Genomic DNA, 26,348 nt, shown 5'->3' on the forward strand with positions numbered 1-26,348 from the left:
TGATCTCACAAAATCAAGTAAGTCCAGTCCATAAACAGCAACTCCCATAAGTCCCAGGGATAACAGTAATGGAGTCCTTCCACACTGTCCACGACTCCTAGAAAGCTCCACCATCTTGTGAAACCCTCCTCTTTCTTTGCTGCTGCGCAGCTCGATAAGTGCCTTTCTTTCTCTTGTGTTTGATCTTTTAATGTTTGAGGTTAATTGTGCCTTGTTACATAATTTGGGTCAACATTGAGGGGATTGCTGTGTTTGCGCATTATATTGTCCGTTTACTTTACAGATTCCCCTCTTTTGTTATATGCCACGGGAGCGCTTTCGCTCCTTACGCTGCAGGTCCAATTGCGGCGAGCACTGTAGCCGCCAGGGGGCGCTCGCACATCTCGTTGCTCCTGCAGCGCAGTGACTTCAAAGCGCAGCCACGCTGAGTGAGAGACGAGTCCGCCAGAGCCTGACCCCCAGCCGCCAAACCTGAACATCCTACGGGGTCTGTATTGCCCTTATTCGCACTGCTTTCATGCCCGCTGGGGTCCGTAATCAGGGAGTTTTCCCGCTTTACTTGCCGACGGCGAGATTGTACACTGGTTCCTGGGGAGCGCACTTGGTGGCGGCTAGGCCGCGTCAGTCTGACTGACGGCCTCCTTGCTCAGGGCGCTGTGTACAGCCCATAGTGGAGTTCCTTCAGCACCAAAATTAATTTGTAGCTCTTCGATCTGCCCATAAACCTCCGGCTAGTTGAGGGGTCCCACTCTGACTGCTTGTCCAGTCATCCCATAGTTCTGTATGCTGGGTTGTTGGGTGTGTTAACCCTGCGCTAGGGGAGCTAACCCTTGCCTGTCAAGGGCCTTGGTGACATTACAGCTGGCCAGTCATACCGGAGTGCTGCCTGCTGGGTTCTTGAGTGGGTTAACCCTGAGATGGGAGAGTTAAGCCTTGCCTGCCGAGTGCCTGTGAGCCATGGAACAGGGAAGGTATTACGAGGAGGAAGAGGCTACTCAGTACCTACCTCTTTATGACAATTTCTTCAAGGCGGTAGATACCTCCATCCTCAGATATGTGAATGAGGTAGTGGCTCTTATGGAGGAGCGCCTGACTAGCCGCATTATAGCAGAGTGCGCTAGGTTGGCTCCGGCTCACGGGGGGACTGTCGCCCCGCGCCAATTCCCATATCAGCAGAGGGTTCCCCGCCGCCAAAGAAGGTATGCGTGGAAGGTGGCGCGGAGGGGGCGCAAAGTGTGGACAAGGATGCCTTTGAGCGCTTGAAGAGTGCCTCCCCCTTCTGCGCCTCCCCCGCCACCGGAGCCCACAGTGTCCACAGCACCTCCTTCCCCATCTCAAGATGGGGGTTCCCCTACTGACACAGACGACGATGAGGGGTCGTCGCATTCTTGGTGTCCGGCTAGTTCCACGGCGCTTTGCCCCAGGACGCTTTCGGTATGCTGGATCCGGATGAAATTATCCATCCACGCTCTGCAGCCTGAGGACAAGGTGGCCAAGTTCGTGACGGGACGCCTCCACAAGCCTCTGGAAAAGGAAGCTCGGGATGCCTTAGGGCGAATGTCCACGTCCCATATTAGAGGGGAAAGTGGCCTTTACTCCCGAATTGGACTAAGAAATGGCAACATTCCTTGCGAAGTACATAAAAGACCCTCGCAAGAGAATATACGCTCCTGGCGATCCTGCCAGGATAAACTTTTTGACGCCATTGGCCCAATGACGAAGATCTTGGACATGGCAGAGGAGGCGAAGGATAGAGGGTCGGTCATCTCACCCAACGTGCTGTGCTGTCCAACTGGGCGCAGAGCTACCAGGACTGCTTCTGACATGGCACTGTCACCAAGTTTAGAGTCAACTTTGATGAGCAGAGACCTGCTTCTCCCACCTTCTCTGTCATTTTCAAAATCTTTGTGAGTTGGCCTGCTAAATCCAGCGGTTTACCCGGGCAAGCCCAACAGGACCTATTGATGTCCTTTTTAGGGTCCTTGACAAACGTTGTCTGAAACATGGCCATCATACTGTGCTCTTGGCCCAAGGGAATCTAACCCTTCAGAGTTAGACAGGGCATTCTGTGTGTAGGTGATGCCTGCACTTTTTGTCCCAGGCTTTCCGGAGTCAGCTGCCCCATATTGGGCATCTTTGAGTCCTTTCCAAAGATATGGGTTAATGTCCTCAGTGTCAAACATATCCGTATGGGTTTTTGACAGTTGGGCCACTTCTTCTCCTTCTGCCTTTTTGGGTCAGAAGATGGACATGAAGGTCTGCTAGGATGAAGCTCATTGTTCAAATCCCCTTCGCAATCCAGATAGGTAAAAATGATCAGGGCAAGCCCAGAGTTCTTTGTGACATTGTCACCAGAAGTACCAGGAGGAAGTTCAAAGATCCCACAAAGTGGAGCCAACTCTTCCCTATGAGTGAAAGGAACCAAGACACCGTCACAAAGACACCGTTCACCACCCTCTGTATAGTAGTGCCTACCCAGGTGAGGAGTTCTTCTTTCTCCTCCTCATAGCAATTATGCTCTCCTTACATGTTCAAGATGAGGAATTGGTGAGAATATATATCCACTTACCCAAGGCAAGGACAGTTACAGAGAGTAGTATAGTACAACAGGAAAGGGACACCCAAACACCCTCCAATCTATGGGTAGCTTGTGCCCTCAGTGTATTCTCAAGGGGTAAATATCACTGTAGGTACATACTAACAGTACTGTAAGCCCGATTATTGTCACGGCAAAACAAATACCCAGTTCTGGGGCATTACTGACTCCAATCTGGAATGTCAAGCTACAGGCTGGCTAATATCATCAAGGGCTAAAGGGAAATTTGGAGGAGCGGGTCTGAAATGCTGCAAGTGAGCAAACCGATACTCCACAGAGTTCTGAAGTGCACATGCTACTGTTGTGCTTGTCGTTATGAATAGAGGGGTCCCAGTGAGGGAGAGCAAATTATTTAGAAGAACAATCGAGTAAATCTCATGAACAAAAAATACCTCTATAATGTTTTATTCACACTATAGGAAAACGAGCATTGTTGAGTATTCATGAAGTATATACAATTGTGATGGTACAGGTGCCCCGGGGGGATGGAGGGGAAGTGATATAGTGAAGGTAAGGTGCTACGATATACACTCTTCCCAAAATCCATAAGGATATGTCCAATCCACCTGGACGCCCGATTGTCTCGGGTTGTGGTTCCATACTAGAACCACTTGGTAGATATATTGACTTTTTTCTCAAACCTTTGGCAGAGGCGACCGGAACATATCTAAGGGATACTCTACAAACGATAAACCTAGTTGAAACCTTACCCTTTGACCCTGTGGAACAATTACTGGTTACATGTGACGTAGTATCTTTATATACTAGCATCCCGCAAGAGGAAGCTCTAACAGTCATTATGAGATACTTGGAATCCAGACCAGCACCCATGCGAGTACCATCTGAATTCATTATATCCCTACTTCGGATTGCAATGACTAGGAACTTTTTCACCTTCAAGAATGAATTCTTTCTACAAACTCAGGGGGTGGCTATGGGGGCTCCCTTTGCCCCGGATGTAGCCATTCTATATATGGCAGCCTTCGAGGATAACAATATACTGAACACCAACAATCCTTTTTACAACCATCTCCACATCTGGGTTCGTTATATAGACGATATTTTAATAATTTGGAAAGGTGACTCTGCCACACTTAATGAATTCCATCACTGGCTGAATCAACAATCACAGCACCTACAATTCACCATTCAATCGGATAACCAGAGTATAAATTTCTTGGACATTACTATCTACCAACACCAGGGGCAACTTTTGACTACATTGTACAGAAAACCATCTGAGAGGAACTCCCTTCTGCAGTACAATAGTCACCATCCTCGGGCTCTACGAGACAACCTTCCATTTGGCCAGTTTTTACGTGTCCGTAGAAACTGCTCCACTAAGGAACATTACTTCCAACAGTCTGAAGATCTTGCTGACCGTTTAAAAGCCCGTGGTTACCCTAAAAGACTCGTGACCAAAGCACGGAAAAGAGCATGGTTCTACCCACGTGAGGAACTCTTAAAGACTAAAGATCCCACTAACACACAGGAAGATCGGATTGTATGTGTGACGACCTTCTCAACCAAGAGTAATCTAATTAAAAAGATTGTCAACCATCACTGGCAATTGGTTGCGGATGACATCAACCATCCTGGCACCCCACTACATGCCTTCAAGAAATCTAAGAGTGTGAAGGATTATCTGGTACGTTCGCTCCTTACAACGAGGGAGGAGCCGACCATCAGATCCCTCTGGAATCTGGAACCAGCTACTGGCCACTTCAAATGCGGTCAGTGCAAAGCTTGTGACAGTTGCATACAGACAAAAGAATTCGTGCACAACTCGACAAAATCCGATTGAAGACTTTAACCAATTGCAACACATCGACGGTGATCTACGCGATTGTTTGCCCCTGTAATTCTATCTATATTGGGCAAACCCAACAGAAAATCAAGCAGCGGGTCCTACAACATATGAGCCGCATCAGATGTGAAGTACTGGGTGCACCACTAGTTGAGCACTTTAGATCAGCCCAACACCTACCTGAGAGTCTTAAATGGGCCGTGATTGAGAAAATCAATCTTGGTCCCAGGGGGGGAAACATTTCCAACATACTGAATATCAGGGAATTGAAGTGGATGTTTTATTTCGACTCTATTCAATCAGGGTTGAATGAACATGATAGTTCTTTCTCACAACTTGCAACCTTACTCTGAATAGAATCACTAACTTCTGTATCATGTTTAGTGACCCTTTAGCATAATCATCAATGGTGAGATTATTTATTTATTGACCCTGTAATGTACACATCCATTGTATTATGTTTCCTCTCTCCAACTTATGATTCTAGTTCGATACACACACAGAATGTAACTGCTTATACCGTCATGTGACAGGTACGCGGTATAATGTTGATGCATAGACTGACTCCCAATGATTTAGTTGGGACGGCACTTATATGTTTTTAACATTTTTTGGACATGATATGCTTTTATATTGATTAATAATTGATGACACAAACCGCCTTACCATCATGTGATAGACACGCAGTATGGTGTCAATGTAAACATCATAATACGTGACCGTTGATTTACCATCATACTTGCTGCCCGCTAAATGTTATTCACGCAAATATGTTGCAATGATAATATGAATGTATTACTAATGCTAATTCTCATGTGTCACTCAATCGGTCACTACCGACTATACCGGGGAGTCACCGCTTTTTGCTCTGTATGCTCTCCCAATCATTACGGACTTTATCTGACTTACTCTCTATGGGGCCACACAATAATAATATCTTCAATAATGTTGCTGCCCCTCATAAACAATTCCCAGTCTCGTAATTAGAAGCCTCGAATTTGTCACCACGTAGACACTTGCGTCTCTTGCTGTTAGCTATCCGGTTACCTAGGTAACGGACCAACTCCACGAGTCTGTCTTCCAGGTCTACCACACGTGACCTTGGTTGCCATGACTTCTAAAATACTAGGAAGTTCCTCGGCCGCCTCGAGGATCCCAGATTAAGACGCCGAGCTGCTTGCCGACTGGTAAGCGCGCCTACCCAAATGTTCTCAACTTTTTGAGATGAGATCCATCGTCACACGCCCAATATCGTTAATGACGCCTGTTATGTCCATTCACCCCTCAGATACTTCACCTGATTTATTCAGCGTTTCATCAATAAACGAGCGGACTTCCAACTCACCCGGTAAGTCCCGCTCTTACATAATGTGATAATCGAGCCCCGGTACTTGGCGGCCTGTATCTAAACGATGTTCCCCCCTTCCAGATGGTTTGTTCGAGTGGTCCCCCGTCCAGCAACTGGATCCATTACGGGAATTCCGGACTTTACTTCATTAGTAAGTCCCTGACTTTCTCCTTATAAATTGTTGGATTTGATCGTCATCCTTTAATTCTAATGGTTATTAATATGATTCCTTCTTAAGGTAATTGAACTTGTGTCACCGACCTTCACTGGGAATAATTTCATCCCCATACCGATGTACTCAGGTACGTCCCTGTTTACCCTACCCGCTTAAACTAGATTGAGACTTGTCCATTATACAATTAACTTACTTCCCCTCCCTTTTAAAAATAGGTTGGCTGCCCCTACCGTATTGCCCGTCCTGAAGAAGACCCACTTGCAAGGAATCTTACTCATCCTGCTTATTAGGGTCGAAACGTCGACGCACGTCCCCTCGACAGCCCCGTTCAACCCACCATTCGTTATCATGATGGACATTGGGGCATGTTTCTTGAAACTCTGTCATTGAGTAATCATTTGCTTTGTATATTGTTTAACATTGGTATCCTAATAATACTGGATAAATATCGTGTTTTTTATTGTCACAAAGGAACCCTCCCCACCTTACCTTCACTATATCACTTCCCCTCCATCCCCCCGGGGCACCTGTACCATCATAATTGTATATACTTCATGAATACTCAACAATGCTCGTTTTCCTATAGTGTGAATAAAACATTATAGAGGTATTTTTTGTTCATGAGATTTACTCAATTGTTCTTCTAAATAATTTGCTCTCCCTCACTGGGACCCCTCTATTCATAACGATAGCTACCCAGGTCCCAGCGACTTATTTGGGTTAACCCTTGTCACATATAACGCACTGTTGTGCTTGTCAGCAGGATTTTAAAGCAGTGAGAAAAAGTTGCAGGAGCACTCTCTCCCCATCCAATGGTCGGCGATCCTCACTGCACCCCATCACTCATCACAGAATTCACGAGATAGGGCCACCTAGGCTAAAACCAGACCACAGCGCAGACTGGCAACAAATAGCAGTACATTTAATTAAGAATCACCAGTATAATACAAGCAGTCATCAGATAGCACAAAATAAAAGGTTCAAAGGGGAAAGACTACTTATATTGTGCAGGAGCAGTGAGAAAGAAGGGAGATGCTGAGCAGGAACGATTAAATATGTGAATATGAATTGTCATTGCTTATAATGGACTTCAATACCTTGTGGTGAATGTAGTTACGATAGGTTTGTTCATGGTGGCTGCTGGGCAGTAAGTGAGGAAAGAGACGCATAACTCCTAGCCTCCATAACCGACATTGGATGTATAACCACTGCTCTTACTCATGAATCAGGGGGAAGGAAAGAGGGTGATTTTTCACAACAATAAAAAAAAAATTAAATAAAAATTTCCGTAGTGAATAACGAGAAACCCTAAATATGATGCTTTGTGCTGGACCTCTGATTTAGAGGTAATTGAAGAAAAGGATAGAGAAAGGTCACAGGCTGGGCAAATGCCTCACATGATTGTGTGTGGAGAAGCATTCATTTTTAAATCTTGACAAGCAAATTCTAAGCTACTAAGAGATGCAAATCTGAAGAATGTAGCACACATGAATTCACTAAACATATTTACCTTATTTGAATCTTCTCTCCCAAAGAGTCTTTCAAGGACCTCCGTCGCTTGCATGTACTGCCCCTTCTCTATACAAACACTAACAGCCTGAACAATTCAGAAAAACATAAATACAGTAAAATTATTAAAATGTAAATTGCATTTATGTATTATCATGCAAACACCTTAATAAATTTTATAATTCTTCCCCTTTAAAGCTCTTCAACCACATACCATGTTCTCATTTTCACAACTATCCCAGGTGATTTACCTAATTTCATCAATGTTCAGAATGTCACCTATTTATTCCAATCGTATGAGAGCCAACTCAGTTCACATATCCATAAACAAATCCATTCCTCTGTTGGAAAACTGCTCCTGATAAGAAGCCCTATTGTCTTCATATGTCAATCCACGTGGGTCAGACATCAATGGTTAGATAATGAAGACGTATTTCACAGTCCTCGCCAGGTACGCCATACATTACATCCATCTTATGGCAATTTTCGTAATTTCGAATGGATATGTGAACGGAGTATATTGTGAGCCCTGATGAAGCTCAGAGAGCGAAACATTTGAATAAAGAAGAATAATTTTGATACATTATGACACTTGAAGACTCTCTGCGATGGACTCTATATGTTAAATAAATAGTTTTTGGGAGTTAAACCATTTCAATTGATACTTTTATATTTTTTGCTCAACGTCAAATAAGATTGTTGCGATATTCAAATTACCCATTTAATTACCTCTCTATTAATGACAAGTGATTATATTCTGGGATGAAGACCAGCAAACCTTTAGAGGTGAGAAACAGTTTGGACAGTGTAGAGGAGATTCATCAGTAGTGCAGTACGTTTGTCCTTAGCTGTTCAGCAGGGTATTTAATAGATCCGATATGACCTGTGGTCCCCATTCAGCCAGTGAGCCCTGTGCAGGGTCTTAACTCCGGCTCAAGCCCATCCTTAGCTTGGCCACACCTACAAAGGCCAGGTGAGCCAAAGCATGGCGACAGAGACCCATCAGACCAGCTCTGAGAGATACACCACTCTCCTAAGTAGCCATCTGATAGCCAGAGCTGTCACATTATCACTGATTTGGCTGCTAAGGAAGTCAAGAAGAACTGCTGGCTTGTGCTCAGCTAGAAGAGAAGGAGCAGAGGAGGAGCAAAGCAGCGGCCTTAAAGTGCCGACCAAGCACAGATCAAGAGACTTGTGGGTAAGAAACATTGAACTGGAAAAATAAGGTGCGGAATAACAGAAGTATGGGGGCATTCTGCACACGAGCCTAATCATGCAAGGTATTATCCAAGGAGGCAACCACCTGATACATAAGGTGAGGACTGGGAAAAATAGAAGGAAGCTAAACACTAAATTGCATTGTGAACATTTTCATATGTGTTGTATTTGATTAATTGAAGTACTTTTCTTCTCAAAATTCAAGCACTGGGTCTGACAATCATGTATTGTACTAACATGCATTTGTTCAGTGCCGAGCTCCCCTCCTCCCCCTCCACACTACTGGTCTGAGAAACCTGTGACTTTTTGCTATCACTAACCGTGACAGTCAAATGCTTAAGGGGCTGCACTTTGCCGAGTCATAATAGGATGGGCCCTCGGATGTCAGACGAAAGTAACCTGAACTCCGACGCCCGAGACCCAGTACCTACCTCCTGCTTGCCATACTCCACAAACAGGATTTGAATATATTCAAACATTAAAAATGAAACCCTCCAAGAAAATGTTTGCAACTTCCTGCTGTTCAAGGGATAAACAATAATTTATTGAAATCAGGTGATTCTGTAGCAAACAGCTCTATATGTGACAGTTGCACTTTCTGCAATTTTTGAATCCCCGTACCTAGAAAAAAGGAAAACTGGTATACAGATCACTTAGAAACCTGCATCAAAATCCACAAGAATAAAATGCTGCTTTTGTTATGCATACATACTTGAACTTGAACCAGAAGCTGAATTTCTTCATGCAGATTTCCAAAGCTTCCTGGCTCTCCTTCTATGGACTTCCATATCATTGAAGCTGCTTCCAAAGGTGTAATTTTGTCATCTTTTTCAAACTGGGCGTCTTAAAGTCATAAAACATAAATAACAAAACATCATAAAACAAATAACAACAACACAATCATAACCCAACTATTTTTCAATGTATATTTTTTCTTCGATGCAATTTACGTCTAGCCTAATATACCTAATTGGATACAGTTGTGTTAAAAAAAAAATGCAAATACCATCATAATACACAAAAAATACAAAGACACCAAAAACGGCAACATACAATTTGATAATCAGTATGTACCTATAGGGAAATTGATGTAGTTTTTTCTTGCCACTCCTAAGGCTCACCCCAATATCGCCTTTAGCGCTGCCCAGACATTCCCACTACTATTGCTTTCCAGTGTCTGTATCAGTGTTTTGCTAAATAATTACGTTCTTTTTAACTGGGTTCAAAAGCAAATAGGAACCTTACCAACAGGTTGCTCTGTAATGTTGCACTAATGAGCAACAAACGGACACCTCTTTTGTGTCACTGTACATCTATACAGATGTACTCTTTATACTTAATGGTTATCTGTATAACGCTTGTATTTTATCTTGCCATCCTATTTTAAATTAATAGACTACTCTGTGTCCGGGCAAAACAATGTACACTTTGAATTACTCTAACCTCTGTGTTAAAGGGCCATGCATGTGTCAAATGTCATCAGGTGTGTCTTTGATTTCTCCCCCCCCCCCCCCACTGCAACTATGTATATTTGTGGAAGTACTGAACAGACTGAAAGTGCACTACAGACCTAGTTGTAGAAAGACATTCTGTGATCGTGTGAGAGAGACATACATAGGGCACTTGCTCTCACCTTTTCAACCGTTGCTAAGGGAATTGGAGTGCCTTTCCCAGGTCATGAGTCAATGCCAGGCCGTTTGAGCCGCCTTAAAGAGGCTTGGAGATCTTGTTCCATCCTTCTTAAGACAACATATGATGCTGCTTCAGGACTGTTTGATGCTACTGAAGGGAAAATAGGAAAGGGGGGGCTGTATGTAGTACTCCTGGCTACAACATGTTGATAGATGCCTTGTACTGACAAATAGTCCCAGTGATCAGCGATTCATGTCATAGACACATCGGTCACTACTGATTATAAAGTACTTTGTTTTTGGGAGGACACTCAGAGTGCAAGAAGGAAATCCAAAAGCTGCAGAGGTCAATCGAAGCTTGTGGTCCCAGTACCTTAACTTTGGGTTTTATTTATCTTTTCGATATTGTTAAGGAATCCTTAGTCAAACATCAAACAATATGAAAATACAGGATGCCAGTGTTCAAAAGAGAAGGATTTGCTCTGCGGTCAGTCTCAGACTGGATTCAAGAAACAAACCATTCTAGTGGACAGAAAGTATTCTTTTCTCCAGGTACTTTTGTGTCTACGCAACTCCCCAGTATCGAACTGCCTGTCATGGGAAAGGTGCTGATTTTTTCAGACAGATCCCCAAATATTCATGGCCTTCAGTGGATGTTCAAGCAACAGAGAAAATGGTCAAGGTCTCAGATCTACTACCAATGTCATGCCTCTCAAAGTGAAAAAATGCCACAAACGTTCTTACTTTCTACTGCTAAGCAATCTCTTACCAACACATTATGTAACCGGGAATAATATGTCTTAGACAAAACTAATACAATTCAATCTGGCGTAATTTACATTTTCTTTTGTCTCCGTGAGTAATACAGAGGCATGAGCAAGAAGGTTTCTAGTGTAGGGTCCAGAAAACCAAGTAGAAACAGGGAGTGAATTTTGAGGGAGGAAGCGCCCCTCTCGGAATGAACTTGTGCTCTTCTCAAGTCCAAAAGTCTTTCTGACACTCCAGAGGCAGATTGGAGTTTGTTACCACAAATGAGGTACCATTTTTTATCAGGAGACATGTGGAAATACAGAGTAGTAGAACATTTGTTATTATCCATTATATTTCGGTGCATTTGAGCCTTCCAAATGTAAGCTGGTGTGTAAGAAAGATAACATTTAGAAAAATCCCTCTGAATCACATGCTAGTAGGGGACCCACAAATTCAGAGATGTACAAATAACCACTGTTCCTAAACTCCATATCTGGTGCCAATTACAGAAATACATAGGTTTCCTTGATACCATTTTTCCCTCTTTATATTTTACCACATGAATTGCTCTATACTAAATACACAATGAAAAACCATTGCAAGGTGCAGTTCAGTAGTTGGTTCGGGGTCCCTCAGGTTCTTGGAAAACCCACAAACCCTATATATCCTGCGAACTAGAATGTCATAGCGGACATAATGGCATATGGAGTTATCAGGTCATCTACCACTAACCAGCTTCAAATCCCCAGATTCAGGTTAACGACCAAAGGAGGAAAATATCTTGCTGTCATCGGAGCAAAGGCCTGGAACAACCTCCCCTTGTCTCTACGCCATAACTCAACAGAACTTAGTTTCAGGAAAAACCTAAAAACCTGGATCTATTCCCTTTCAGAATCAGACTACAAAGCATTGGTATAATCATCACCCTGCACGCTCACTAAATCATCATTACCTCTCATCTCTATTAACCATCTTGGAATCGCAGCGCCAAGATACTCCTTGGAGTGGTAGTGCGCTATATAAGAACACAATCACAATCACAATCACAATCACAATCACATTAAATCGCCCATTGTGACAAGAAGTTACAAATGAAAACGTCACAAATTGATGCTTTTTCCTACTCATTTTCAATATTCTTTTTATTTCAGCAGTTAGTTTCTTTGGGAAAACCTTGAGGGCTGTACACAAATTACCCCTAAACTCAGAATATGATCTACTTTTCAGAAATCTATAGCATAGCGTCCTGGTGCACGATACGCATGTTCAACTGTTTCATTGTGGCTTTCACCTTGATTTTAGTTTGAGGGAGCTCAGCTCTGCTTATTTATTTTAATTTTCCCATTTGACTACACAGCATTATTTTTGCATTCCCACTTTCCAATGCTCTGTACCATTTGCACGTTTCCTCTGTGTCGTAGACAAGTAAGGTCACTCCCCTGTGCAAGCCACGACCCCAAGTGACTCCACTGAGACTACCGGTCTACATCTGCAGGTACTGAGAACGCAAGATGCCGTGTCCATGATGCAGGCCACCAAAGGCAAGTCCGTCCAGGCCCACAGGGATGGTAGCCATCTACTACCCTGAAGTACTGTGCGAGTTAAACTCAGTCATCCTGAAGCTACCTGCCTATTATTATTATTATTATTTTGAGGCTTGTAGAGCGCACAGCTACCCCCAACGGGGGTGTCCCGGCGCTAAAGACAACAGCTAGTGAGGTTCGATGAAGTCCAGGGAGATTAAGTGGGTTAGATCAGGGAGAAGAGCCATGTCTTAAGTTTCTTTCGAAACAGTTGCTCTGATGTAAGGAATCTAAGTTCCAGTGGTAAATGATTCCAAAGTCTGGAGGTGGCCACTGAGAAGGCCCGTACGCGCAAGACGAAATCGGGGACAAAACATTATGCGAAGATGGTTAGATCTGAGATTGCGCGTTGCTTGAGAGAGCTTCAGTCTGTGTCTCAGGTAAGCAGGGCCGCGTCCATTGAGAGCTCTAAAAGCAATGGTCAGAGATTTGAATTGGATACCTAGTCTCACTGGGAGCCAGTGCAGTTTGATAAGATGGGGAGAGATAGAGTGGCGTTAGGGGATATTGCAGATCAGCCTGGCCGCTGAGTTCTGTACTGCCTGAAGCCGATTAATGAGATACATCGGGGCTCCCACATACAGGCTATTGGCGTAGTCCAAGTGGGATGTTATGAGGGCATGGACTACTATTTTACGAGAATCGAATGGTAGGAAAGGGATAATTTTTTATATCATGCGGAGTTTTCCGAAACAGGACGCCAAAACTTTATTAATTTGGGTTTTGCAGGAGAGGGCTGAGTCAAATTGGAAGCCAAGGTTACGGGCAGATTGGACGGGTACAGGGGGAGGATCCTGTTCAGCTGGCCACCAGAGGCCAGTAGGGATGGGGGATTTCTGATAAGACTTCTGTCTTATACGTGTTTAGTTTTAAGTTATTTGAGGACATCCAAGAGGCGATATTCACCAAACAGTGGCGAAAATTTGACAGAGAGCTTTCAGAGTGATCTTTAATGGAAAAAACAAGCTGAGTGTCGTCAGCATAAAAGATCACTCTGACGCTCCATGATTCTACCACTTTTGCCAAAGGCTTCAGGTATACATTGAACAGGAGAGGGCTGAGAGCAGATCCCTGCGGAATCCCCATGTCAACGGTTTCTTGGTGGAGAAGGAGCCCAGCATCACTTGTTGAAATCGATCCGTCGGGAAAGACTTGACCCAGGCCAGCGGGATCCCACCAACTCCCACCTCCTGAAGACGAGTTATCAGAGTTTCATGGGAGATGGTATCAAATGCTGCAGATAGGTCGAGGAGGACCAACATGGCCTCCTCTCCCCTATCCGTGCACTCCCGAATAGACTCGGACACTTCTAGTAAGGCTGATTCCGTACTGAAGTCCGGCCTAAAACCTGACTGAGAGTCATGGAACAGCAGATTTGATTCAAGATAGTCGGACAGTTGTTCTTGTACCGCTTTCGCGAGTACTTTGGCTGGCTTGGGGAGGAGAGAAATTGGTCGGTAGTTGCTAACACACATTGGATCGACACCAGCTTTTTTTTTTAATAGGAATCAGCAGCGCGTGTTTCCATAAAGAAGGGACAACACCCGATTGCAGGGAGGTATTCCAGATTTCAAGCATGGGATTAATGACTAGCGGGGCAATGTCATTTAGGATCAGTGCCGGGGCTGGATCAAGGGGTGAACCTGATTTACATTTTAGAAATAGAGTCAGGGCATGCTCTTTGGTCAGGGGTTTAAAGGAAGTAAATGCTTTAGCACAGGAGGAGTCAGGATCCAAACTAACTTCTGTACGATTCAGAAGAATTGTTGACGTAATATTGGCAATTTTTTCAGAGAAGAAGTCTGATAGGCCTTTACTGAGCAGTTGGCTGGGGGTGACAGGAACGGACAGAGCAGCAGGGTTAGTGAACTCTTTAACAATGTTGAAGAGGGTCTTAGTGGCGTTTTTCGCACCAATGATTTTTTCTGCGAAGTGTTGACTCATAGTATTGCATTTGAGTTTATGAAACTCTTTAAGAGCCCGTCTATAGAGGGATTTGGCTGCCGGGTCGTAGGTACGGCGCCATAGGCGCTCCAGTTTTTTGCACCTGCTTCGATTTTCCCTTAATTCCTAAGTAACCCAGGGAGCTGACGGTTTAGATCTGCGGGAGGTGAGGGTCTGCAAGGGAGCGACTCGCTCAATGGCGGCCGTGAGGTCTTTATTAAATATAGATACCGCTTCATTGAGGTCGTCAGGGAATGAGTATAAATTATTCTTATACGTTTGCTCCAGGGCATTAAGTGAGACCTTATGCCATTTACTGCCTTGTTCTCTAATGGCAGATTCCCTCTTAGAAGGCTGGGAAATGGACACTTTGAACGGGATCAGAAAGTGATCACACCAAGTCAAAGGTGTGGAGGGGAGGATCTTAAGCTCTGTCCAGTTAGAGAAAATCAGATCAAGGGTGTGTCCTGCAGAGTGTGTGGGGCCACTAACCCATTGGTCAGGTTCAAACTTTGCATGGAATCTAAAAGATGAATGGCTCGAGAGCAGTCAGGTACGTCCACATGATGGTTAAAGATTCCCAGTACCATGAAATGCGGGTGTTTAAGAGAGAGATCAGCAATAACTGCTAATAGTGCCGATATGGCAGGCTGAGGAGGACAATATACCAGGACCCCCGAAAAGATGGCCGTGATGGTATCCGAGATGGAAAAGTATAGTGCCTCTATGGGCCCTAAATTTGGGATTTTCCTGGACGTGATTGTCAGATTGGGCTGTAAGATAACCGCGATTCCGCCTCCGGGCTTAGAGCCTTCACGGCTTACTCCTGTGAGGCGATATCCCGGGGGCAAAGCAAGAGAAATGTCTGGGTTGGATGAGTCCTTGATCCATGTCTCGGTAAGAAAGAGTAAATCCCAGGACGTTGATGAAAGCAGCAGTCAAATGTCACTAGAGTGACATGGCAAAGAACGACAATTCAATAATCCCATAGAGAAGGTTCGTATAGGTGAGGGGAAGATTTTTGTCGATAAAAGGGAACATTTTATGTGAGGAATGAGGGAGAAAGGACAGCTGTTACATTTAAAATAGGGGGGACTAGTCAGTGGGAGATTGCACCGTGCCGATTGAGTGCAAATTTTCACTCTTAAATCCAAAAGCTGCGATCTAGACCAAGTCTGCCTCTGTATGGGATGGGAACCGGCAGCATGGCTGGCCCTAGGCCCGGAGCAGGCGCGGACGGGCGCAAACAGGCTTGCCTTAGGCACGTCCGATAGATACACATGGTTTATAGGTGAGGGGGGACGTGGGGGGCATGGCTTAGAGATGGTGGGTGTGGCCTGAGGGATCCCAGGTGATGGCGGCAAAAGTTAGTTTGTAGCCCGCGGCAGCGTTAAGATCCGCTGCGCTGGGATGCCCAGTGAGTGGCGAACAAGTAATAGTAAGTGCCCAGGGGGAGAGGGTCAGGAAGGTAAAATACACAATATCACACTCAAATATTTAAAATGCAAGCGATCGTTCTCCCGGCTTCCGCCTCAGGAGATTGCGGTCTCTGGCTCGCGCTAGCGTTCAGCGCGTCTTAAATGCTTTCGGCGGGGGTCGTGGCCTAGCGATGGTGGGCGTGGCCTGAGGGATCCCAGGTGATGGCGGCAAAAGTTAGGTTGTAGCCGGTGGCAGCGTTAACATCCGCTGCGCGAGGATGCCCAGTGAGTGGCAAACAAGTAATAGTAAGTGCCCAGGGGGAGAGGGTCAGGAAGGTAAAATACACAATATCACACTCAAATATTTAAAATGCAAGCGATCGTTCTCCCGGCTTCCGCCTCAGGAGATTGCTGTCTACAAGGCAAGCCACCTAAAGTTTCCTGATGTGCATACTCATCCACTTGAGTGGCACATTAGTACCAATGGCCCGGGCCCGTACGTCACTTTTAAGCTAGCAATGATCATTACCCGATCCCGTCCAGAGCATGCTCTTGAAATTAGGGATTTGACATGTGACAGGGACTTCAACTTGTTCTGTGTAAAAGAAACAAGGCTCAAAGACCAGTCACATGATGCTTTCGTTCAAGCAATATCTCGGGGATATCACATAATTAGAAATGACTGCCAAGGCGAAAAGATTGAAGGCGGGGTAGCCATTATAGTGAAAACATAGATCACGTTCAACAACATTCATGTACACTCTTAGAAGATGCACATCTCAATTCCACCTTTTGCAATGGAGGTCTTTCCTGCTCCTTCCTTATTTTTCGCGTTTTGTTCACCAAATTGTGAAGCCTCACTGAATAAGGATATAGATATATAAATATATATATATATTCACTGAAAAAACCATAGGTTTCACACCAGTTATAGTTAGCTGAACATTTTACTCGCATAAAACCATTGAAATTCCCACGTTATAGTTAGTTGGACTCACTATAACTTGCGCGTGCAATGCACTGCTGATGACATCACATATTACATCACTCATTATGAGACGTATCGCGTAGCCGCGAGATGCGTCTTATGACGCATCGCGTAAGCGCACCCGGAAGCGCATACGATCGCGTAATGTAAGCGCCCCGACGCGCTTACGCTACGCGCCCGGGACGCGCCCCAGGGCGCGTAGCGTAAGCGCATCAAGCCATGTGACTTCAAAATAACACTTTTCATTGGTTCAGAACTTTTTTTTTCAAAATTTTGAGAAACCCACCCATTTCTCTCACTATTGCTTTGTACTTGGAGAGAGCAAGAGCTGTTCTGTGTATTGTCTTCTTTTCCTAATTTTCCTGATCTACAGCAATGGCTGCAAGGGAGTCATCCAGCAGTGATTCAGATGAATTTTTGGATGAGGACCCCCCTCACCAGAAACAAAAGAACCACTTCATCTGGAAATTTTATGACATCCCTGAAGGACAAAAAAAAGTTAATGCTGCAAAAATAACCTGCAAAATATGTGGCAGTATTTTATCCAGAGGCAATCCTCTAAAAAAATATAGTTTTGGAAATGCCAATTTAATTAGGCATGTCAAGAGAAGACACCCAATCTACTTTGCCAGGGAGAGTGTCAGGGAGCTGGCACGGAATTTACCAACAGATGGTGGCAGCACCTCCACTGGTGGAGCAACACCTTCAGGACCACCACGTGGAAGAATGGTCCCTAACATACAGCCGGTGTTTGCAGGCATCAAATTTCTGTGCACGCAGTGTGACGAACTCCTCTGCTATGGGCAGCAGAGTGTTGAACTCATTGCTATAAAGAAACAGGATCACCGCTGCCCTCCCCGTCCCTAAATTTTCAAATTTTTTTGCTCCTGTTGAGCAGTTTTTGAATCCCTGTTTTTGTTTTTCCCCTGAAAAAAAATCCCAAAAAAAATATAAAACAACAAAAACAAAAAAAAGTTCTTTTCAGAACTACCTCCAATTTATAAAAAAATGCTATTTTTAAATGCTATTTTAAAAAAAAAAAGTCTGTCATTCTTTTATCTCCATGGTACACTCCCTGGTACGCTCCCCGGTGCGCGTACCGGGCGCTCCCACACCCCCCCGCCCCCCGCCCCGCGAAAATCGACCCTTTTATGGCCCCCACATCAAAACTAGGGGCTCAGGGGGGATGTACCCTGCCCCCTTTTGCTCATTTCCCCCTTTGATTTTTGCCACCTCTTGTGTCTCGATCCTAACGAGACACAAGATGGCGGCCGCTGCGGACTGTTTCGAATGTATACAGACACCCGAGAGCCAATCAGCTTGCCGTGCGCAAGTCACGTGGCGCGCCCCCCGGTACGCGTACCGGGGCGCGGCTCTAGATATATAAATTTTTTTGAACCTAAATTAATCAAAATCCTCTGGAGCACATATCTTGAGACATAGCAAAGGCACATCGGGCTACCAGTCCCTACAATTTTGCCAAGTTTGGTGAAAATCCATTCAGCCGTTCGAGCTAAAAGTGCGACAGACCGCCCTATGGAAATTAACATGGGGAAAACACGTTTTGGGACCCCCCTTTTATCTCGGCCCCCGCTTGACGAATCCCCCTTAAACTTTCAGGGAAGGAGCGGAGCACCGCGAGGCAAAGTTGCTGAAAAGTTCAGGGTGATTTCTCAACCGGCGCCAAAGTTATTCCAAATAGAATGTTGCGATTTCCCTATGGAAATCAATCCTAACTATAACTACCTACTGGCGACCGCCAGTAGGAAATATATATATATATTTTTTTTTTTTTACTTTATTTAGCATTTTCACATATATTGATCAATTGAATGAAACGTGTAGTTATCAAGTCACATAGCAATATGTAAGCTATAGTCTAGGTAGATATGCAGTTTACTACACGCAGTCATGGTAGGATAATAAAAAATAAAAAAAAATTCTCATACCGCACATCCATCTTATCCTCAGGGGGTGCTGCGTGACGAAGAATGTGACAATTCCAACTAGTATGCCAATCATGTCTCCACAGGCACAACCCGTAACACAACAATTATAACTTTGTATTTCAACAAGAGGGGAAGGCATAGATAGTGGTGTTTACCCAACTCCTGTAGGGACAATGCCTTGTTCCAGCTGTGTAGTGGGGAATGTTTGCTGCACGTCTAAATAAAGTCTAAACGGTGGCCATATGTCTTTGGGTCTGGATGAGGGAGGGGTAGTGATTGCATATCATTCATTTAGTAGGAAGATAAAATATTCAGCCAACCTTTCAATGATGGCACGGCTTTCTCACCCCAATAAAAGACAACTTCTCTTTTAGCCCGTAACAGGCTGATGACGACAAACCTACGAATCTTGGAAGGAAACTGCACTCATATCCCAGCAGAGCGATTTCAGGTAGAGGAACCATCGGGATCTTCACCATAGTGCTTATTATGTTGTGAACTTGAACCCAGAATGCGTGTATACGTGGGCAGGTCCATGCCAGGTGGGGGAAATCCGCTTCGGGGGAGCTGCATTTGGAGCAGTGATGGGACCTAGACGGGTCTATTCTATGTATTCTTACTGGGGTAATGTACGTTCTTCGGAAAAATTTTAAGTGTATTCGTTTGTGACGGCTGTTAATCGAAACATTTTTGGTGACTGTGCAGCAGAAAGACCATTGCTCATCTGTGATTTGAGTACCTAGGTCCGTTTCCCACGCGGTACGAATTCTAGCATCATCAACTGCGATGATAGCTGCGCAGGTTTTGTAAAGTTTGGATATCAAGTGTATCCGTCTCCCGCTTTCTTTTACCATGGTTAGTGGAGTGAATGATGGAGGTTCAAGCGGAAAGTCGGGAGATATAACACGTAATGCAGAGCGCAATACCATTATAACAAATGTATCCACAAATGTAGTCTCGGGGAATCTGGACTCATCCGTAGGGTCAAATATATGGCCTTCAGGAAATAAATCACCCATTTTGACGATATTTAACTTGGCTCATGTGCGCTGTACAAGAGTTTCACTTGTGATAGTAAGCCACTTTGCATTCGGGAGTGGAAGTGCAGAGGAATAAAGTATAGCGGTGCAGGAGATACGCCACAGTTTCTCCCATGCCCAACTGGTCGTTGATACTGTTTGGATATCCTTAGGGTCTCTGGGGAAACCTGTAGGCAGGATTGATGCCAATGTGTCGGGGAGGACCAGGTCTGCTTCTGGGCGCCAATAGGGAATTCTGGCTTCAGGGTGGTACCACGTCTGTGCAAAGCTGTACTGAGCCACCAAATAATATAACTGCAGATCTGGGACTACATATCCCCCTATATCACAAGGTAACGTCATGGTTTGCCATTTAACCAGGGCTCCCGGTCCTCTACGAGTCCCTGCATTTGCGGCCTGCTTCCTCCCGCTGGGTCTCACTGTAAGGTAACGGCCTGGGCCCACCGCTGCTGAAAGACTGCCTCCCCTGCTTGGCCCCCGCTACCCAGTGCGATCCACCGTCCTGCAGCCCAACACCTGCGGAAATCAATGCTGTGCCCGTACGCGGAGGTGAGAGGCCCCCTGTCAGTGCCCTCCTGACGCCCGGAATCCCGCCTGGGCCTTGCCGGCCCCCGACGTGATCCTGCATGTGCGGCCTTCCTCCTCCCTCTGGCCTCCTCCCTCTGGGCCCCTCTGGGAAACATCGGCCCAAGCCTACTGCGACCTATAAACTGCCTCCCCTGCTCGGCCCCCATCACCCTGGACACATCGCCTTCATAAGCTCCGCATCGCCGCCACCTCTGGGGCCCTGAACACTGACCACCACGAGGCCGCGTTGATCAAGGCTGACCCGGTTCCCCCCATGTGGCATATTGCCCGGAGTGGCTGCGTGCTCATGACTGCCCTTGCATTCCCAGTTTGCCACCCAACGCACATAACCCTCCGCATCAGGCCGAAGCTACCCAGGGCGAGGGGTCACTTCCCCCTTTGAGCCCCCCCCCCTTTTTTTTTTTTGCCGCACGAGCTGCCACCCTGGGGACAATCTACACCGCCCACGTGGATATATTGTGATAAGCCCATAACAACTCCGCACTGCACCAGGGACGCCCTTGAGCACGGACACACTTTGGCAGTTACAGCGGCATTTTCCCAGGACTTGAGCTACTACTCGCCGCACCCGCTTCGCGGGTGCCGCATCGCCTGTTTGGACACCGGGGTACCGCTGAAGGACTGCAGCAGCCTACCGGGTGAGTGTGGTCAGCGGGGCTGCGAGCGTGCAGGGGACTCCATTGCCCAGGAGTCCCTGCAAGACCATCTTCCAACTTCCGGTCCGCTCTCCCCGCTGCCGCCCCCCGCCTCTCTGCAGTACTAAAGCCCTTACCACTCCTCCACCTGTGGGACGCCCTTGAGCACGGACACACTTTGGCAGTTACAGCGGCATTTTCCCAGGACTTGAGCTACTACTCGCCGCACCCGCTTCGCGGGTGCCGCATCGCCTGTTTGGACACCGGGGTACCGCTGAAGGACTGCAGCAGCCTACCGGGTGAGTGTGGTCAGCGGGGCTGCGAGCGTGCAGGGGACTCCATTGCCCAGGAGTCCCTGCAAGACCATCTTCCAACTTCCGGTCCGCTCTCCCCGCTGCCGCCCCCCGCCTCTCTGCAGTACTAAAGCCCTTACCACTCCTCCACCTGTGGGACGCCCTTGAGCACGGACACACTTTGGCAGTTACAGCGGCATTTTCCCAGGACTTGAGCTACTACTCGCCGCACCCGCTTCGCGGGTGCCGCATCGCCTGTTTGGACACCGGGGTACCGCTGAAGGACTGCAGCAGCCTACCGGGTGAGTGTGGTCAGCGGGGCTGCGAGCGTGCAGGGGACTCCATTGCCCAGGAGTCCCTGCAAGACCATCTTCCAACTTCCGGTCCGCTCTCCCCGCTGCCGCCCCCCGCCTCTCTGCAGTACTAAAGCCCTTACCACTCCTCCACCTGTGGGACGCCCTTGAGCACGGACACACTTTGGCAGTTACAGCGGCATTTTCCCAGGACTTGAGCTACTACTCGCCGCACCCGCTTCGCGGGTGCCGCATCGCCTGTTTGGACACCGGGGTACCGCTGAAGGACTGCAGCAGCCTACCGGGTGAGTGTGGTCAGCGGGGCTGCGAGCGTGCAGGGGACTCCATTGCCCAGGAGTCCCTGCAAGACCATCTTCCAACTTCCGGTCCGCTCTCCCCGCTGCCACGCCCCCCTGTCTTACCCGGCCACCTACTTATTTTCCCAGTATTCCCGCAGCGCGGGACGCAGCCCGGGCGAAGACAGGGCAAAGACTGGGCCGTTTGAGGCCGTTCGAGGTCTAAGAGGGCTGGGCTGGGCCACCCCCCCTTATGTTTTTAGTCTTTTGTGGCACATCTTACAGTTTTATTGTTGTGTGTATATTTATTGACCTGTACTCTGTAATATGTGTTCACGGGGTAGCCGGAGCAAAACCCTCATGGCTGCTGGCAATTCCAACAGGTCCATAGATGATTTCCTAGTCAAAACCAATTTGGCTATTGACGAGGAAATCAGTAAAATGCAGCACAAGGTCTCCTTAGAACTTGATGCTGCACGTAGGCTGTCAGCGCATATTGCCAGCTCCAAAAAATCTTCCCTGGGGAATATTGCATCTGCCCGTACCCCTGATCGTTCCACCGTTCTACAGCCCCTATTAACAACGGTAGTAATGCATCCTGCTCCCCCTATCATTCCTTTACATTCCCCTCCAATCTCCCAACCTAATCCAGTACAACAAAACATTGGCCCTGCTCCCCTATTTAGCATCGCAGGCTCTTTTCCGCTTCCCAAAGCAACGGAAGCAGTAAGCCATTGTAGTGCTAAGAAAGCGGCAGCATACAAAAAGAAATGCCTTGCGAGAACTATACACGCTAGGAAAAAAGCCAGAATAGCGAGGTTAAAGTTCTTTAATAGCAGACGGGCCATGGGGTCTCTTGGGGTGAAAGATGTTAACCCCAAACCGATTCAAAGTATTCTTAATGGGGAAGCTACTCCGGAAATACCTAGTTTGGTGGAAGATGATATTCTTATCATCTCTCCTAGTCAGAATAGCACAAACATTCTGGAGGGTCGGGCGAGCGGTCCCGTGCACGTCAAGGAGGGTGACAGCGAATTTCTCCAACTAGTCTGGGGTACGTTAAAGCAGCTACTTTCTCCCCTAGAATTAAGGCTTTCTCGTATAGAGAATAACCTCCTTGAAATGGATAGGACCATAGTCACTCTGGCCAGCTTGAGCCTAAAGGAAATGGATGCTAAGCTTTTATGTGCGACTGAACCCACTCCCCAGCCCTTAGAAATAGTACCCGTTCAACCCCCTTCACAACTAGCCCAAATTATTCCTGAGATCCTACCTATATTAAAACCCATTCCAAAACCCCGTACCACCATCGCAAAAACTATCGTACCCACCCCTAGCCCAGCAGTTCCAAAACCCTCCCATCCGCATAAACCAGTATACAGGCCGAACACTGATTCCAGGGCATCAGCCAACCACCCCCCTAGGCCACCCTTGGTGCGCAATCCAACACGTCAGGCCAGTCGCCACAACTTTCGCGGAGGGTTTATTGACCTCCCGCCAGAAGCAGGGTCGTACGTCATTATTTTAGCCGGTGTTCCAGAGTTGGATCAACGATCACAGGAGAATGATCTTTCTCTAAAAAATAAAGTCATTCACTGGCTGAATTCCAACAAACAGCTCCCCGACCATCAAAGAAGTAGTGTACTCATGGTCCGGAGAGTCCCTTGGATTGGCCGTACCCACAAGTCCATAGCCGGTGACTGTGTGGTGGTATCATTTTCTGATCCCCACACAGCCCAGTATCTATGTGCATGGCCATCTTTTGAGGCCAATTCCACAATAGTGGTGAGGCCTCTCACTTTTTTCTATCCTCCTAGACAACAACTAGCGAGTGAGGGGTCATGGACCACTGTTAGGAATGCTACTCGTCCGACACATAGTTTTGTTGGACAAAATCAACCTAACTGGTGGCAAGGGTTTTCAACCTCCAATAGATTTGGCTGCCTGGAGGAGGGGGATTGACTTGGGAGGTCTGGAGACTTATCTCCCCCCAAGATTACTCCCCACCAACGGAGGCCTCCATCCCTAAATCCATCTCTTGCCGGCCCACCGTTGTCTAACAATCTGGGCGTACCCTCAGACCCGGTATACATTACTGCGTTGGCCACGAATGTAGTAAAGGGCGTGGCACAATCATCATGTGCACTAACTACGGACTGCCCATTAAGAGTAATCTCTTGGAATATTGCGGTGCTACGGGGACGCCTGGAGAATGACGATTGGGCCAACTTTATTGATTCATATGATATCGTCATCTTCCAGGAAACCTGGTCAACTGTCCCATTGTATAGGTTGGGTTACCTTAATTTTTCCAAACCCGCAATTAAGAGCCCTAAGGGTAGGGCCTCTGGAGGCCTTACTATTTGGATAAAAAATAATTTGGGCTTCCATGGTAGGGAAACACTGGTGGCGTGTGCGGATCTCTTATGTATCAGCCTGAGTAAACCTAACACCCCAGACATTCTTTTAGTTGATATTTATGCCCGGGGCATGCCAGGGTGGGAAAAAACAAGCAGTCCTGGACGATCTTGATCTTCTATTTAAGAATTTCGGGACCGACCAGATAGTAATCGTAGCGGGAGACTTGAATACCCCCATTGAGCCCATCTCCTCCTTGGCAGAGGATGTGGGTTCTGAAGAGGACACTGTTTGGGCAATCCCCCCGCTTACCATTGCAAAGGGCAGCCTTACATTGGCTGGGCTTTTGTTTAGAATGGGGCCTACGGGCCGTCAATGGGCGCACTCGATCCGATTGCCTTGGGTCCAACACTTTCGATAACGGTTTGTGCTCAAGCCGTATCGATTATATATTGATTAAAATTGAGTGTTGGTCCATCGTACAAGACATGGTGATAGAGCCTCGCCCAGAGAGTGACCATAATCCCCTTTCACTTGAGATTTTGGTCCCAGGCATGGGGGCACCTGTCAGGAGCACTAATAGTCTAACATCTGATGTAATTCTGTGCGATAACAGGCGCCGCGTAAAATGGCCCAGGGTTCTGGAGGACCCTACACTTATTTCAAAGATTGAGGAAGAGGTATGGGGCGTGTGGAGTAGGATGCTTTTGTTATCACCTGCTGGCAACGCAGACTCCATAATTACTAATCTCCATGAGGAGTGTTTTTCGACCCTGAAAAACCTTCTCACGAAACCATCCAGGCCTGCTAATACCAGAGTATATAAAAAATGGTATAATAAGAAATGTAGAGCTGCCCACAGCAACTTATTAGCTGCTGTGAAGGCCCGGAACTCCGATGCCATTAGGACAGCAAGGCAATGCTACAAGCGTACCATCCAGGCTGCTAAGCGAGATTGGGACGACTCTTATTGGCTTGACCTCCTTGGTGCATGTGATTCCCCCAACCTAGCAGATTTCTGGTTGATTATAAGGAGGGGAAAGGATCCTGCCGCCCAGATTCCAGTAAATCATGTCTCCGCTCAATTGTGGGTGGAATTCTATACCGCTCAGTTTAATGATCCAAATGTAGTGGAGGATTTGACGATAAAAACTACACTGCCGTGCCAACCCCTACATACAGGAGACAGACTCTTGTTTTTGGAATCTGACACCGCACTTGCTCTCGAGTTAGTTCAGCCGGGTAAAGCTCCTGGCATTGATGCTATTCCCGCTGACCTTTTTAAACTCAAACCTGACCTTTGGATCCCTTATATCACTTTACTGGCAAATAACATAGCTGCCGGGGCCGAGATTCCCCCTTCATGGAAGGGGGCAGAAATTTTGCCAGTATACAAGAAGGGTGACCGCTCCCTCCCCAACAACTATCGGCCCATTAGCTTGATCGATTCAATCCAGAAAATTGTGTCGAGAATGATCCTAGCTCGAATTCTGGATTGGATCGATTCAAATAACATACTTTCCCCTATGCAGGCGGGCTTCAGGTTTGGGACTAGTACTGTTGACCAAGTCTTCCGTTTTACATTACTCTTTTGGAAGGTGGTCCTGTTGGGTGGCGGTATGTTATATGCTGCATTCGTTGACCTTAAGTCGGCCTTCGACTTGGTGCCTAGGAAGAAGTTGTGGGAGGCCCTTAGTCGCATGGGCTTCCCGCCTGAGCTCTTGATCCTAGTCCAGCGACTTCATGAGGACAATTATGCCCAGGTTAGGTGGGGTAGTCAGGGGCAGGTGACTAAACAATTCCCCGTACAACGAGGGGTGCGCCAAGGCTGTGTCCTAGCCCCCACGTTGTTTCTCTTATTTATTAATCAGGTCACCCAACATTTCATTAATACCCAGTCGGATGCTCCCATGTTGGGTGGTCGAAAGT

General features: G+C 46.6%; 1 protein-coding gene across 3 annotated transcripts in view; it reads right to left on the reverse strand.

The window, feature by feature from the left end:
- Positions 1-26,348, reverse strand: part of TERF1 (telomeric repeat binding factor 1) — a 372,906-nt gene that overhangs the window by 262,735 nt on the left and 83,823 nt on the right. For all 3 annotated transcript variants that reach the window (XM_078687148.1, XM_078687145.1, XM_078687147.1), the window contains exons 3-4: positions 9,366-9,496; positions 7,437-7,523 (exon numbers count right to left, since the gene is read on the reverse strand). In XM_078687148.1, coding sequence (XP_078543274.1) covers positions 7,437-7,523; positions 9,366-9,496 — 218 coding nt within the window. The remainder of the gene's footprint in view (positions 1-7,436; positions 7,524-9,365; positions 9,497-26,348) is intronic.

The sequence above is a fragment of the Lissotriton helveticus genome, chromosome 4_1 (genome assembly GCF_964261635.1).
Source record: "Lissotriton helveticus chromosome 4_1, aLisHel1.1, whole genome shotgun sequence".
In the NCBI taxonomy this organism is placed as follows: Eukaryota; Metazoa; Chordata; class Amphibia; order Caudata; family Salamandridae; genus Lissotriton; species Lissotriton helveticus.